Raw genomic sequence first — 16,857 nt, 5'->3', positions numbered from 1 at the left:
CCTATCCTATGCAAAATAATTTTTCTGGAAGGAAGGCCAACATGAGGCTGAAAGAATGATACTTCATAAGGAGAGAGGGATGGAATTTCAAAAGAGAATATCCCAGACACCTTTCACTTTTTTTTTTTTTTTTTTTTTTCAAGATGACTTTATATCTTTGTTCCAAAAATGTCAGAGAACTTCAGAAAGTTCTGCACCGGAACATTAGTAGGATCTGCCAGACTTGCTTCAAAAAATCAAGGAAAAGAGGGAGAAATTTCCAAAGGCATTGCATTGTGTTTAGGCACTTTATTCCTGTTCAAATCCAATGGGAGTGAGTGCTTATCTCAAAATTTACTGTTTTCATTAGAGGGAGATTCAGATCTGCTTGCAACAACTTTGTCATTTTCTAACTGGAAAGTGTACGTCTGTTCCATGCCGACTGAACCTGAGCTATACATTTCTTTCTATGGAAGTGAACTTTCTGAAATTAGTGGAGTCCTTTTCTGGGGTACTACTTTGATGTAAAAATTAAAGATTAAGATCCTGCCTGTGTTGTGACAGCTTCACTGCAGAGGTCAACGAGCCAAGTCTTCTGGTATGTTGAAACATGGGTTGGAGTTCAGAAGAGGCAGCCACATTTTAACTGGTTTACTACAAGCTTATAGTTCTCTTAGGCATTTAATGTATTACCAGGAGCTTATGTTCACAGTGTAACTCATCTTTCTCCTATGGAGTGCAGGAATGGGTGAAGAGAAGTGGACAAATTGACAGGAAGCAGGAAGGAAAGTATATGCTGTATATATTTCTAACCTCTAGTTTAGAAATCACGTAGGGATTTAAAAAGTTTGCTCTACTTACTTACTTTGGAATTTGGCCCAGGACACTGAATCCAACACTCCCATGCCTTCCCTGAAATATCTGTTTGGAAAATGCCAATGTTAAGGGCAACATTTTTCAGCTGGAAGATAAAGAGAATGAAAGATAGTTTCCTTGTAGTGAGAAAATGTTCCATGCTTTTCCTTGAATAAAAATAAATTTTCACTTTCCATCAGTGAATTTTTTTGGAGTCAATTTCTTATTTTTCATCAGACTTTTTAATTTTTAAACTCAAACAATAACCTCTTCCACATCCCAAATTTAATTTAACCTCCTCAGGAGTACTCGATTTTTCTGTTCAGCAGCCACAGGAGATGTTCTTCTCCCTTGGCCAGAGCTGAAACTAATAGCCACGGCATGTTTGCTTATCTCTTATCTCTGGGGTTAGATCACTGCTGTCAACTTCTCCTTTGTTATCTGGCTGCTGCTTCTGCTCACTCAGTTGTACAAGGATGTCAGTTCCATTAATAACCTGAGCACCATGCAAACAGATAGTGGAAAACAGGTGAAGGGAAAGGAAATTGTATTTAATGCTGATCTCACAGCTGTCGTTTTTCAGACTCCGTCACAGCTCCATAAGGCCAGGATGGTTGCGTGACATCAAAGCATTTGTGACAAATCTCATGCTCAAAATAGAAGGAGGGAGACAGAAAGATGGATGGACACACACTCACAGGCTCATAGGAACTGGGATGAATCTGAAGCTTTTGTGGCAGAAATGCAATGCAAAAGTGCAGGTATGCTAAAGGCACTTAATTCTTCCAAAGGGCCAAGAAGTCCTACCTCAGTGACCCCTGAAAGTCTGCCTGAAAGACATTTTTAGTTTTAACTTTTGTGTTCTTGTTGTTTTACCAAGGAAAATTACCATCTGTAGAGGAATGACTGTGAAGAGAGTGCGGCACCCTAGCTGAACAGCAATACATATTGAGGCATGAGGGAATCCCTTTTCTATTTGGAGGGGGAGTCTGTGAGGGCACAGCTAGGTATCTACTTGAATTCTCTCTTTGTTTCCAATAGACCTGCAATTCCTAGTTTTAAATACAGAGACAGGTAGAGATGGTACTAGACTTGCATAAACAGAAAGCTCCAGTATTATCCTACTTTTCTGCCCCATGAATCAAATTCCAAGGGCCACTGACTCTTCCAGGCAGAAGTCAGACTAACTGCTGTTTAAGAAGGTGTAGTGTGCTTGTCTTCTTCTGTTCTCATATGCACCTGGAAAGCCCAGGCCCACAAGTTCTTTCTCTTACATTTTGGTCTGGACACAGAGGGCCAGCTTCAGTTCTGCAGCGTGCAGGAAGGTGAGACTAGCTAGCAGGCTCTGACTTAATATCTGAGGCTGATTTAGTGGGCCTGCTTAAACTACTCACTCCTCAAACCCTCCATCCTAATCTTCTTTTGCAGCTTTGCTGCCCTTGTAGGAGAGCTGAATGGCTCTCTGAATTCATGACAAGCCTTAGTTTATACCCTGGTGCAATCTTCTAACAAGCTGCATGTTCACTGCTGTGAGTGGGCTGAAGGGGCAGCCAGGATCAAGTAACCCTGCCAGCTGTCCTCCTTGCTTGGGAGGGTGAACTGAAGCCTTCCTTTCAGTCCCATTCTTTTTTTACTGGCACATAAAAGAGAGACTTGCTCTCCACCAGAGACCTACATAGCACTCCTCTTCATACTAGGTATCAGGTTATTTCACTGTGTGTGGCAGCTGTAAGCCATTTAATAGGTAGTTTCATTTGGATCCATATATATGTTGATATATATGCAATATATATATGCAGATTATGAGTGCAAACTCACAGTGCTTTTTGGTATGTATATTCTGCTTTGCCAGTCATTCACCTGCTTGGGGAAGTTTTTTACTAGACATTATTTGCTGCCCAGGAGACCATTTAAAAAGCAGGTTTCAAATGTGGCTACAGCAGAATAAGTTTAGAATGTGATTCACTAAGCTTAAGTTCAAATGGTTATTCAAAAAATATGCTGTGGAGTAGGGGTGGTAATTTGCAATAGTATAAATGACAATTAGGCACCTAATTTCTCTTGACTTTCAGTTCAGCTTTGATATTTAATTACTGTTGGTACCTTCGTAACCTTTCTCTCTGCTTGGTCAGCTTTTTAGGTGTTACGGCTGTATCTTAGTTCAGTGTACAGCTCTTCACTCTGCAAGGACTTTGACCTTCCCTTGATTGCTTGTAGCTCAGACCAGCCATTTGGCTGGGCTGGATGTAAGCTTCTCCAAGACTTACATATGCACATGCCCAAGGCATGGAGAGGAAAGTTGCTGAAGTAACTAGGAAGATGCAAGAAGCTACAACAAGATAGGCTGCAACTGCGGTGCAAAGCCCTTGGTCTCCGAGATTGAGCTATCCAGGCTCAGAAGTTTTAGTAGCACTTTTACTTCCTTGGGTACTGTGCTAATCATGGAGGTCTGTAGAAAAATTGTGAAATGTTAAATGGCTCTTCAGAATGCCTCAGGTACTAGTATTGTTAGACTTTACCTTCAAGGGACTTTTATAACAAGGAGATCATTAGATTTGGGAAGCTGCTTCCTTACTGGCCTTTCAGAAGTTAGGATGCCTGTCTAAAAATAAAGGCTTTCTCAGCTGCCTTCGTTTGGAAGGAAAGCTGTGACAGTTTCCTAGGTAGTAGATGGGTTCCATCATAAAATGGTTACATCATGTATAGATAAATAAATACATAAATGTAGTTATAAGTTGTTTAAATACAAATATATAAAGATTTTGAAGAGAGAAATTTGGTCTTGAGTAGAAAGCAGAGTGTTTTCTGTATAAGTTTCTTCTAAATATACTCAAGCTTCCATTTTTGTCTCTGTATGCACCTTTTTTCTCCTCTATAAATACATGGTAGGGACAACAAATAGTGGCATCATTATTGCTGCTCTGCACATCACAGTCCTTGTTCAAGCAAAAGGAATTTCTTTCCAGAGACAGAGAAAACCTGCAAATTCTGAGCAGAGTAATGTTTTCGTTTAAAACCAAAATGAGAACTGATAAACTAGTCTCTACCATGTGTGACTCCAGCTATATCTAGACTTTGAGCTTGGTTTGTTGCTGTGTGGCTAGAAATGAGGATTTTTGAGATTTTATTCGTGGTGGGGGTGATGAGAAGAAAGCAGCTCTGCAACCTTTGGTAGGCAAAGATAATCTTGAAAATGTTAAATGAATATAAACTGATGCAAACAGACACCGAGGTCAGAACTTGTCCCTCTTGAACAAGTTATTCAGTTTTGCATAAAATTGCCAAGAGAAACTCTGCGGTAACTCATATCCCATACAGCTGTGATAGGGACAGAGATTAGTTGCTCCCTCCTTGTCCCTGGGGCTGTCTCTCTCGCCGTCTGTGTTACAGCATTCAGAGCCAGAGTTCTCTTTAGTGCACCAGACTTCACAGGTCCTCTGGGACTTTTATTTTGTCAGTCAGTGCACTATTTTTTGTTAAACCTGCTGCTATCCCAGAGCTCAAACAAAAGCAGCAGAAAAGATTCTGCAGCAAGGTATGCACGTTTCCAGCAAGGTGTGACATGACAGCATTGGGCAGTCAGATTGGCTGATAAAGAGTATTAGGGGTGAGCAATGAAGTGAGCCCAGGAAAGAATTTCTACAAAAAATGCAATGTAGTAATTTCGCAGCTCACTAACATGCTGAAATCTAGTCAAAGGTGTCTTTATTTTTATATTTGTCACTGCAAATCCTCAGAATTCTGGTGCAAAATGTATTGGGTAAGTGTATCTAATGTGATTTCAAAAGATAGAAAAAGGATGTTGAGGTTATTTTGGAGGGTTTTTGCTTGTTTATGTGCATGTTTGTGTATTTTTTAAAACAAGTGTCTTGGAAAACATGGAGCAGTATGTGAAAATAAGGACATGAGGTACAGTCTTCTGAGGTACTAAGGATATGGCTAAGTTTAACTCTGGTGCATGAGCTAGAGAGCTGCATTAAAGGCAACGTGTACCATGGCCCCAGTGCCATGCTAATGATGGTCTGTCCCTTCAGAGCACGACTATTTCACTTCTGGCTTCTCTGAAGTGCAGCCGGAGGAGCTCCTAGCTGTTTGCAGTCACATCCAAGTAGTCACACCTAAAATGACTAAAGTACAGAGGAATAACATGCAGAAATCTCCGCGCTGGCAGTGGCCAGTCACTGGTGACACAGTGATGTGCTGACGCAGCTGTCCACTTCTGATTCTGGAGCTAGCGCAGGTGGTGTCTGTTTGGTTGTCTATGCACCATCCTTTCTTCTGGTCCACAGATGTGACCCCAGCTCCACTGAAGACTGCAGGCTCTTAAAACTGCCTTTGGACAGTAATGCTTTGAGGTTAAATAGATCTTTTACTGGGTGCATCAGTTGTGCTGTTCTGCTGTATAAGTGCAGAGGGACTGGATTAAGGCATTTGTCCTTGACTCTCCTGTGGGAAATTGTCTGTCCTGGCCTAGTCTTGGAGGATTTGACTCTTTACAGTGGACTCATGTGGTTGTAAAGTCAGGTGGCACGAACTGGTCACATCTGCTCTACAAAGCATTTGGCTCTGTCTCCCTTTGGGCCCATGTGTTGTCCTGAAGATATTATTATTATTTCCTGTGCATTTTTACACGCTAGATGTTTGAAATAATGTCAAGGCCAAGGGGCAGATTACAATGGTAGTGTTTTTAATCATATTCAGGGTACAAGTTGTATTTCCTAGAATGTGGCATGAGGTGATAGGCAAGGATACATCCCGCTATACCTCTGGGATAGTGTTGGAGGACTGTGGAGGTAATTCAACCCGGTGTGACCTTAACAACATCTGCTGGGAATGGTTCCTGGGGCATACTGTCCCCTGAATCCTGCTAGAGAGTTGTTTTGGAGACCATCTGTTGGTAGAGGCCAAAATCATTCATTTTCCTCCTTGGCTGTGTTCCATTTAGCAGTGTGGCCATGAAGCATGTCCCAGACCAATGACACTGGAATGAGCCACCCCAACTGTGGGGAGACCAGGAACAGACATAGGACAATCTGAGAAAGTAGCATGGTGCTGCATGTGATTCCCAGGATAGGTGGGAATGTGTGTGTCTCATTGTAACTCTTTCACCTTACTTTTGAGGAGGAGACCCTACATTTCTCACTCAATTGGAATCATGGAGTTAGTCTGTCATTAAAAAATGGCAATGTGGAAAAAAAGAGCTGAAATCTGAGGAGAAAGTATGAGAACTCTCTTGTTTTTCTGTTGTATGTTTAACTTAGAATATACTTAATGTTGTTGGGGGTTTGGCCAGAATAAAAGAAAATCAGCAGTAAATTTAGTGTACTTGGTAAATCAAGTAAGCGTCATTATTTCCATCTTCTGTATTGGGAAGCCAAGTCAAAAGGATGAGGAAATGGAGGTCAGTGGCCTTGGATCGCCCCCTGCATTTAGCAGCTGCAACCACAAACTACTTCTAGCAATGCTTTCTCTTAAAACTGGAGAAAATATTTCAGATTTACAACTAGTAAGCAGTCTGATATACAGTGCACTGCTTGGTATGCAAATTTAGGGTAAAATCTTGAAATGTGCTTAGCTTTGGCAATATTCATCTCTCTCTCAACGTCACTAACAATTTTATTGTTGGTTGAAGCAGTGTTTGGTTAAAATTCTATCTGTATACATTCATTGCAGATATCATGCAGATATCAGGTAAATAATGGTCGTCATTAACTGTTTGTTGAGATTTTTTTTTGTCTGTGTATCTCCAGTGAAAAGCAGATACAGTTATTAACGCTCACAAGCACATGAAGGATCCCCCCCACCCAAAACTTTCTACCTATAAACAAAAGCCATATATTAGAATTTAAGTGGAGCTGTTGGAGTAGCGTTATCAAGAAACGTGCCTTTCTGTAGTCTCTGCTTTCTTTACATTCTCATTGCCCAAGGATGGCTTGAGATTCTTGTGTTTGTTTTCCAAACAGTTACTCAAGCCTTTTCATATTCATCAATTCAGATTTTTTTTGTCATTTGGTCAGATGGGGATAAAACAAACTTTTAAGATTTTGATCATGTAACCGGATATATTGATTCCCTGAAGTCAAACTACAGCTTTCATTCAAAATTATGGAAAGAATGCGTCTAATCATTTATGCATTGTATAATCACAGAAGAAGATGTACTATTTTACATATAAAATAATTGAATCATGATAATTATAATACAAAGGCTATAAATGTAAAATGGAAATAAAACAAACTGGATGAATATTTTTAATGCAGGATTAGTTTCAACTAAAAATTTAACCTCAGTGGAACTAGTGTCACAATGCTTGAACCAATCATTACTTCAGAGAAGCAGAAGCAGAACAGATTTAGGACAGGAAAGAATGACACATTGCTGTAAACTGTTGCTTTATTTGTGCTTCTGTGCATGTTGGGCCTACTGAAGTTTTAGGTACTTACAACTTAATATTGACTATGATAAAATTATCTTGTAGATAATTAGTGAATATGAGGATTTAATGTGTAATACTAACACTTTGCTTAGCAAATTTTGTGTGTTCTTTTCCCCCTGCTTTTTCTAGAATGGTAATGTTTGGCCCCTTTTATAAATGTGGTGGGTAATATTTTTTTGTTGGGGCTTTGACTTGAAAAGATGATTCAGAGGAAATGGTAAGTTAATGTAACACATAATCCCTTTCCTGTTCCTTCTCCATTTTCCCATGTCCCGTCATGCGTTCCCAGCACTTATCTTGCACAAGTTACAGCATTCACTGGACCATCTGTGTTGTGGTTCAACCCGCTAATATGGCAGAGAATTAGCTGGGAAAAAAATTGGATGCATTTCTACTATATTAGTGAGCTGAGCAATCTCCTGAAAAGGTTTGCCAGGCACCTAAGGTAGCTCAAAGAGATTGTGGAACAAGGCAACAGGAGCAGCAGTATGGACAGCAACATGAGGGGCAAGGTAGAAGAGTGAGAAATTGAACATTATTTTTGTTTTGGCATCACAAAGTTGTTAGATTCATTTGCTTGTGAAACCACAGCCTGTACTTAACTGAAAACAATTCTTTGTGTATTTGATGCCATTATATTTTATATTTCTATTTTGTACTACGTGTGGTTATAGACCTAACTATCTATTGCAAGAACGGAGCGATAACTTTATTTTCCATGTTCGTAACTAGTTAATTTAGAACATCCAAAGTAATTATCAAAGTACAGGGGAAGACAAAGGGAAAAGGGATATGGTGTAGTGTTAATTGGTATGTGAATCATTTATTAAATGAAACACTAGCTCCTAAAATCTTGAAAAAGTATGCTTGACAGGTTCAGTCTTTCGTGATTCAGACATACGAAAAGAAGGTTAAGACAAAGTTTAAGAATAAACACAATAGTCTGATGATCAGCTATATTCTCAAGTGTGGATTCTAGCTGGCTTACTGCAGATCAAGTACTCTAAATAAATTATCATTTCAGACCAAGCAGTAAAAGAGTTTGTGTTTGCACTGCTACTTCACCTTTGACTGCAGTTTGCAATGTGCAAATCTCTGACGTTTCATATGGCCCCTGCAGAGGAAATAAAATACTTGATTAAGATGGGCCCAATCCAGATCCCACTGAAGACAGTGAGTCATTTTCTCTTGATATCTGTAGAATTTGGCTTTGCCCTGTGATGGAATTTTTCTATGTTTTACTAAGATCCATCATCCTATTTTCCCAGTTTTTCTATACGTAAAACCTAAATAGATGCAGCAATATGTATGCAGCAATTTTACCAGATGGCTCTTAAATCCACTGTTTTCAATGAAAAATGTAAAGACCAGACACGTACATAAAGGCTGAATTAATCTTTGTAATTAAATGGAACATTACTTTGCCGTGAATGATTTTAGCTTTCAGAATGTATTTCATGGTAATTTTTCAGTGAACTGTAATTGTATTATTTTTTTATATTTTTAGAAACTTGAAAATGATCTTCACAAAGTTATTGTGAGTCAAGCTGATATACAGAAAATCTGTGTCAGACTTGTAAAACTTTGTTGAGGATGGAATAACTCTCCCCCCCCCCTTTACATTCAGTACAATATGTCAGTACTTGGTGTTAGCCTACAAAGTGTCCCAGTCTGACTCTGGGCGAAAAAGACTCTCAGACAGCTCACGTGCCAAGTTTGAACGTCAAATGAGAATTCGACTTGAGTCGAATGGTGAAACTTCCTTGGGTAATCAATGGCAGAGGGGACGGTTGCCCTCTAGGTCCTCTGCTTAGAAGCCAGCTCTCTTAGAAGTCTACCGCCTGTGTACAAAGTAGTCATTGCTACTTCTCTAAAGTATGATGCTGCTCTGCATCCCACCCTCCCACAAGAGTCTTGCATTTTCATTAGGGCAGGTGGAGCCTGCTGAGAGGAGATTCTTAATTTGCCAGGCAGTCTAAGCTAGACAGAGTGCTTAACATTAGCTGAGGTAAATACCCCCTGTACATGTGACTATTTATTATGCAAATTAATGAGAGGAATGAAATGAGCCTTTAAACCATAAAAAGTTGTGGATGATGCGTTTATGACAGAGATTCGTCTGCAGTTGCTGCATGGTTGGTTACTGTATATTTGTCACATTTCGTTTGCTTTCCCTGCGTGTGTATGGCTCCTGGAAGCCAGATCTTTTAAACATACTTTAATTATATCAGAGGGAGAATACTGACTTGATAATCAAAGAGGAAGCCAGTCTTAGGAGAGTTTTCTGCTTTCTTGTACTGTAAGGATCAGGAGTCTTCAACCTTCATGAAGAATTACTTAAGTAAATAGAAAAGGTAACCAAGGAAGCAAGAAACTTCTAACACAAATTCAGCAACCTCTGCCCAGTGAGAAACTTGTCTATTTTGTAAGTAAGGCTGCGTGCTGTGCCCAGCTGGCCATGTTTGGGCAGAATCCAGTGTCACTGGATGTCAATAGGATTTGCAGGGACTTCAAGGGGCTTCTGAAGCCCCCTCATGGATTTGTTTCGGCTCCAGAGGAGTTCCCCTCCACCAGTAGGCTGACATTGTTTGCTATCGGCAACAGGGGACTTACTCTGGCATGTTGCTCACATTTCCTCCCTGAGTGGCAGGGCCTCATCCCAGGCCGGAGTCAGGATGCTGGGGGAAGTCCTCAGCAAAAAGGGATGCTCTTGGTCCCTGGAACCAAGCAAGCATATTCCTCTGTTCCTTCCACACCACTGTGTGCTACTCAGTGGAGATAAGGTGGCCTTGGGATGCCAGCTCAGTAGGATCTCAAGGGGCAAGACTGACCTTCATAGTTTTCACTGCATCATACTGTTAGAACCACCCTGAGACTTAGTCCTTTTCTGGCAGAAGCCATACAGTGAGACATGGATTGCATGCAACAGCCTTGTACTGTTTTGCTCTCCATCAGCTCTTGCTCTGGATGTTTTCAGGAAGGCTCCAGAGAGTGGTGTTGATTTGTGATTTTTGAAGGTGCAAAAGCTTTGTTTCATAAAAATATTTAAGCGTACCTGGATTTCCTAGTAGTGAGCTAACTTTACTGTATAGTAACAAAGTTTGTACTTCTCTGAATCTTTGCGATTCTATGTGACTGCTTGAACACTGAAGAAGGTATCAGAATTATGGTGTTAGTCAGCTCTGTCTTAGTGTTTACTAATTACAGAATATATACTTGTGTTTCTTATTTGCTCAAACTTCTAAATCCCAAATACTGTGGTAAGAAGTAACTGATGCAATAAAGTAACATTCTTTTCCATATATTTATCTTACAAAATATCTTACAAAAGCTTCAGGCGTCAATAAAACATCAAATTACTAGAAGCATCATTGCCTTTTTAGTTGGCTTTCAAAAAACTTTCAGACAAACTGTGATTTAATAGGGTTTTGTACAGCCTCTCTGGCAAAATATCTCAGTAGTACTTGATCTTATTTTGTTGTGCATGGAAATCTTAAGCTTGTGACATCAATTGTCAAAGTGACAAATAAACAATATGGTGATCTGGTAAGTGAGTGCAGCTCTCCCAAGTCACAGTTCAGCGCACTGCTTGCTGGAGGAAACTCTTTCCATCTTCTCTTTCCAATACAGCAGGGGCCTGATGAGACTAACGAATTTCTGTGGCTACAACATAAAATTAATGATAAATAACAGTTATAAATGTGACATTTAAGTAAGCCTAGGTCAGATCAGCTGTTATGGCACCTAGAGGAATCATCCTCTAGTAAGGCCAAAAAATGGCAATTCCAAGCTAACACTCCCATTGGGCTGCGAGGAAGAGACTGAGTTGGATGTGGCTGATATTCCACGAAGACCCCAACAGTAATTGTGGGCCAAAATAGCCATGTGGTGAAGGGGATAAACATGTCCTGGTCATGACCGTGAATTAGCACCTTGAGTTTGAGGGCAGGGTCTGTCATTGCTTCTTTCAGTGAAGAAGCACACTTCTCTCTTCGTAGGAAGAATGTCAGACCTAGAAGTGCCTCACTCCTCTGTATTTGGAGCCTGTGAGATGTGAATCTCTTTGCTTTCATTTGGAAGGGAGTCTAGAAAATAAGGGTGTTTTTAAGGGGTAACACAACAAGGAAAATGCTCTTTTGTTATGCACTGAGACATGATCAACAATTTTTGATCGACATTGTACTGCTTAAAGCATTAGTGAAATGACTTTGTATTGATGTGGTTAATCCTTATTGCTTCTGTCAAAATCACTGTCAATTTTTGTAAGTTGCATTATAAATTGTTTTTAAATGAGTACCTCTTTATCATATAAATTATTTTCTTTCTCACATCACCGTAATCAAAATGTTAAGGGGGTCATTTATGTAGCTTCAACACAGAGCTACTTCATTAAGTGATTCAAATGATTACCATTTCTGTGTACTGAACGAACTGTTCTGCACATGCAAAATATTTGAAATTCACTTAACTTGTTTAAGCAGCTGATTTACTAGAAATCTAAACTGATGAGTTTTCTTCCTTGCTTTCTGGAGACTAATATAACTAGTATTGAAACCCTGAAAGTGAAAGGGAAGTTTTCCAATCCTTTGCAAAAGTTCAGTCAGATAGACCTGACAGTGCTATCAGGCAAAAATTAGATGCTCTTCCACACAAACTTGCAGCCTAATTGCACTCCCACCCCTCCCTTATTTTTTCCCCTGGAGGCATTTAAAAATATCTTCTAAAGGCTGCTATGCCTTCTGGAAGACTGAGAAAACATTCTTTTGAGACTTAATTTGGCTCATTTCATATTTTGTGCTCAGCATTTGTCTTCTATTTTTTTTTTATCACTAAGGATATTTGCATGACAATGGAATCTTTCTTACTTAAGAGTTCATCTGCTCCTGCTGCTAATTTCCCACCTGAAGTTGTAATCTTCTGTTTGTGACATCTTAATTATCTCAAACGCAATTAATTGTGATGACACAAATGGAAGATTATGACTTTGGGTTGGAAATGAGATTGAGAAACTGAAGGAGTCTCAAAAAAGGCTCTTGAAAAATAAAAGGGCAGATAAAATAGTTTTGGTTAACCCAGTGTGGTCTCCCATCAGCTTCCTTTTTTACAGCTGTTTCTAATTCTTGCCATCTTTGATCTTCATAGGAGGTCCTATTGTATGAGGCGTTCTGGAGGGGAGGAAAGGGGCAAGGATTTTATTGTGGAGGGAGGAGAGTCCTCCCTTGAACAGCCACCCCATCCACCAAAAAGCAAATGGAAGTAGGTGGGTCACCAGCGAGGCTTGGGGGGTCTATTTGCAAGGAGCAAATTGCAGGACTGGCATGCCCATAGTTGATTTAAGGGCTGAACCGTTTGTATTTCATGGATTTAGCAGTTTGTGTTTGAAGAACAATATTGTTAGAAGAAAAGCTTTTTGGGGGGGAAGTGGGGTATCCTAAAGACTTAAGGAGGAATTATGTTCTGTTTCCCCATTGAAAGCAAAAGCTTTGTGCTACCCAGGTCCGTCATGGATTTAACTTATTCTGTGGCTTTGCCATACTGTGTTTCTATGCAAGTCCTTTTATCCTTTTGTATCTTTTTACTTTTCCCTTGAAAATGTATTGTTTCCATAGAGATTCTGGATAACTAGGTGGCCTCCTGGTTTTTCTGTGAGTTTTGATGAGGACATTGTTAAATTTATTTACATACTTATGCCATTATTTGTCAAGTGGGAATACTTACCGCAGCTACTATTGCTTCACACCACAGTGTTAACATGGGTTGTGCATAAACACTGAGACCAGTTCATGACTCTGAAAGAGAATAAACCTAAGTTAATAAGAAGTATCTTATTTTAAAACTAGTATTGACTTTAGGGTCAAGTAAATTAGAGGGATGAAAGTGGAGAATGAAATATAGATCAGCCATGTGATCTAAAGAAAGTACAGTCTGTTTCAGAAAAGAGTGCAGCCATCCTCAGGTGGTGTAAATGGAAGCAACCTTCAGTGGAAAGATGCCAGTCTTTACCTGTTGGGACCTAGATTCATCCATATTCAAGTACCAAATATATTTCAACAACTAGTGTGTTCCAGCTGCTGTGCTGTAGCAAAATAGGTTCTTTTCTGTTATCTTTTGGAAAACATAAAAATAGGCATTTGGCTATCAAAAATCATTAGGGCAAATCAACTGTTAGGAATAAGATTCTGCACTCAAACACATTGCCATAGGTTTGAAAAACTCTCCAAGAGTCAACAAAACGACTGCATTGATCTGCTTGTTGTCATGCAAAACTGATTTGTGGCACCAGGTTTACACTGTAGGCAAGTTGGTTTAAAGTTAAACTATGGTGCCTTCTGGGAGGCATAACAGTACATGATGAGAAAAGAATGGAAAAAAAAAAAAAAAAAAAGCCATACACTGAGAAATGAAGTCTGCCAACATTTTCTTCTTTTTTCTTTTTCAAAGGCGAAAGCAGTTATGGCAAAAGTGGGTTACCCTCAGTTCATAATGAACGACACATATATTAATGAAGACATCAAAACAGTAAGTGTCAGCTTTCTTCTTTTACATATTGCAGCCTTTCTTTGCTGTTTCACTGCTGTCTAAATTCAAAACATTTTTTTTTTTTGTTTTTCACCCTTCTGGAGTTCTGCTTGCCTGGTTATTTATGCCTCTTGAATTAAGTATGCTTACTCTTGCATATAAAACGTCAATGCCATGTGTATATGTGAGATGGCCACCAGGTCACAGGTTACTGCTGGGAGAAAAAAAAAAGGTCTTCTTGGTATTAAACATTTTTAAGATTAAATATACCCTTGCATAAATTTTGTATTTAGATTTGTATTAAAAAAAAATCAAAAAAAAGCCTAATGTATTTCTCTTCAGAATATCATAACTCGTGTACCATATGTGCTCTCCAGGCTATGCATTTTACTTATGCTTATTATTTATAATTGTGCCTAGAGGTACTCAAAATACAGCCCCACTGTGCTGGGTGCTAACACTGTGGGTGGACTTGTTTGTTATGATAAACCCAATTTCTGTTTAGCCTAATTAAGGCAGGAAGGCAGATAATGAAGAATAACCTGTATTCCCATTTTCGAAAGGAGTAACTCTGGCATGAATATGATGAACAGTACTACCTGGAGTCACACACAGTGTAGAACAACAGATTGAACCCTGAATCACCAAAATCCAAGTCATAATAGAATCATCTTGCCAGAGAACATGAATAAAACTAAACAGAAGCATAATTTATAGAGAGACCTGTGAAGAACCAACTCTACAAGCCCAGTCCTTGTTCATGGAAAGAGGAGAGAGAGATGGTGGAATGAACTGTTGCCCCCAGTGTAATGAGGCCAAGGACATGACAAGCTTTACCATTCAGGGTAGAGAATTACTTGCCCAGATAAGCAGTAATGAAAAACCCATGTTAATCAGGGTTGCAAAACCATAGTTTGAAGTGTAACTTGATCCTAGGGTTGCTTCAAACTCGTGATAGGTTATCAGCTGGATTTATAAAATATTAACAACCTCTATTCTTGCATGGTTAGTCATGTATGTGGGCTTTGATAATAGAGTTGGAGAATTATGGAAACCTGGAGCCCTATGTCTGTAAATACCACTTAATGTGAGAAATGATAAGAAAGCATGGCAGAATCCTCTAAGGAAATAGAATATAAGATATTTGTAATGAAATACAGAACAAACTGAAAAGAAAGAGCCTTGTTACATTTTTTTGAAAGTGCTCTAAAATACACTTTCAAAATAAAACCAGTCTCCTATTTTGCTATGGAAGAGTCTGACTTACCAATAACCATAGAAACATATGATCTGCAATTAATCATTATGTGTACTTCTGATTTCCTCAGTTGCTCTCTGATTTTGGTCCAGGCAAGAGCTTTTCTGATGCTCCGATCCTTTGCACAGATCTGTTCAGCCACTACTTTTCTTTTCTAAACAGCCTTTAAAAATATTTATCCTTCCTGTCATATGTGAAAATTTTACTTCCTTTGATAATGACTCAAAATTAGGTGATTATTTGTTTAAAATAAAAATTCTAATTATTTTATGTCAGCTTTTGTTTCCTGGACATGTTTTTAAAATGTCCATGCTTTATTTATACAGATGAAGTTTACAGAAAGTGACTATTTTGGCAATGTATTACAAACTCGCAAATACACAGCCCAGTCTGATTTCTACTGGCTTAGAAAAGAAGTTCCAAAAACAGAGTGAGTAGACAAAACACAAATTTGCATAATCTTTTAAAATATTTTAATTTATATCTTTTTAAGTTATATAGTTTATATACAGCATCATATTAAAATACAGAAAGTCTACAGGAAAAAACAGTTATTCAGAAACATCTGTGGATATTTTTATCATAAAATTGCTTTTTTTTGTTAAGTTCTAGGTACTGTTCTGATGCACACTAGTCATATGCCTGCAGTTTAAACTTTAAATTTAATGAAAAAAGGTAATTGAATCTCAATTAAAATTGGATTATGTCTCTTGGTCACAGTTAGAATTTAGAATAGTACAGCAGGGATTTATGAAATACATTTTCTATGAGTGGAATCATTAGTAAGAGATAACATTATTACTACTAATAACAATCAGTGTTGTTAGTTACCTGCTGTTGATAGCAATGATATGGAATAAGACATAATTTAATTTACATATGTTATATTTATTTATTTGTAAACCTGAGAGTATATATTGTGTTGCACACAGTCATCAAACACTTGAGTGAATCAATCTCTTTTCTTACTGGTGGGTAATCAAATCCTTAAAATGCAAATTAAAACCTATACAGAAGTTAATTAGTCTAATCACACTACTTAAAAATGACTCCTTTTACATAGAGACTTAGAATATCTGTGCTGCTGCTTAGTTTCTGTGGCTGTATTTCCTTATGGCTCCAGTAATTCTCACTTGTGCTGACCATACGTTGCTTCAAGAATAGCTCTGTGTCATCAGTGAGGCAGGTAGAGGTTGCTAGCAGGACAAGCATGAGCTCCTCCTGGATAGGGTGTTAGAACTTGCCCCATTATTTTTGGGGGGATGTTTATAGCTTAATTTTATCTGTGAATTTTACCTTTTATCCATACCTCTCTCTGATACTGTAAGAATTAATCCAAGGGAATGGTTTTGCAGCCTTGAATGCCTGGACTAGATCATGGTAATAAACATTCTCTTCAAACCAACAATTTTCCTGTGAGCAATAAAATAACACTTACTTCCCTACAGAAATGGAGATCAACAACCTTTATCGTTCATTCTCATGAAAAGAGTTGTGGCTGCGCTAATGCTGACCAAATTTATTCTTGGCACAATTGGAAATGTCATCTGTAAGAAAATTAATTTGTAGGTAATCCCTGAATTGTACAGCTCAAGAGCCGTAATCTGAGAACTGTCACATCATGGGTATGCTTAAAAAAAAATGAAGAATTTATTCCATTGCCCACTACAAGATTGAAAACTTCCTCATGCTTGTCTTTCCCCCTTCATTTCTAGGGCTACAGCAGTCTCTTCATGGCCTTAGTCTTGCCCCAAAGTAGGACATCTGTTCTAGTCTGCTTTTACTCTTTCATTGCTAAAAACAGGTGAAC

At 38.7% G+C, this 16,857-nt stretch overlaps 1 protein-coding gene across 1 annotated transcript in view; it reads left to right on the top strand.

Moving 5' to 3' along the window:
* The window catches only part of PHEX (phosphate regulating endopeptidase X-linked), a 105,000-nt gene that overhangs the window by 53,912 nt on the left and 34,231 nt on the right, over window positions 1-16,857 (top strand). The window contains exons 13-14 of the mRNA XM_062600341.1: window positions 13,712-13,789; window positions 15,374-15,477. Coding sequence (XP_062456325.1) covers window positions 13,712-13,789; window positions 15,374-15,477 — 182 coding nt within the window. The remainder of the gene's footprint in view (window positions 1-13,711; window positions 13,790-15,373; window positions 15,478-16,857) is intronic.

Source organism: Rhea pennata, chromosome 1 (genome assembly GCF_028389875.1).
Source record: "Rhea pennata isolate bPtePen1 chromosome 1, bPtePen1.pri, whole genome shotgun sequence".
In the NCBI taxonomy this organism is placed as follows: Eukaryota; Metazoa; Chordata; class Aves; order Rheiformes; family Rheidae; genus Rhea; species Rhea pennata.
This window is presented reverse-complemented; position numbering and strand designations above follow the sequence as displayed.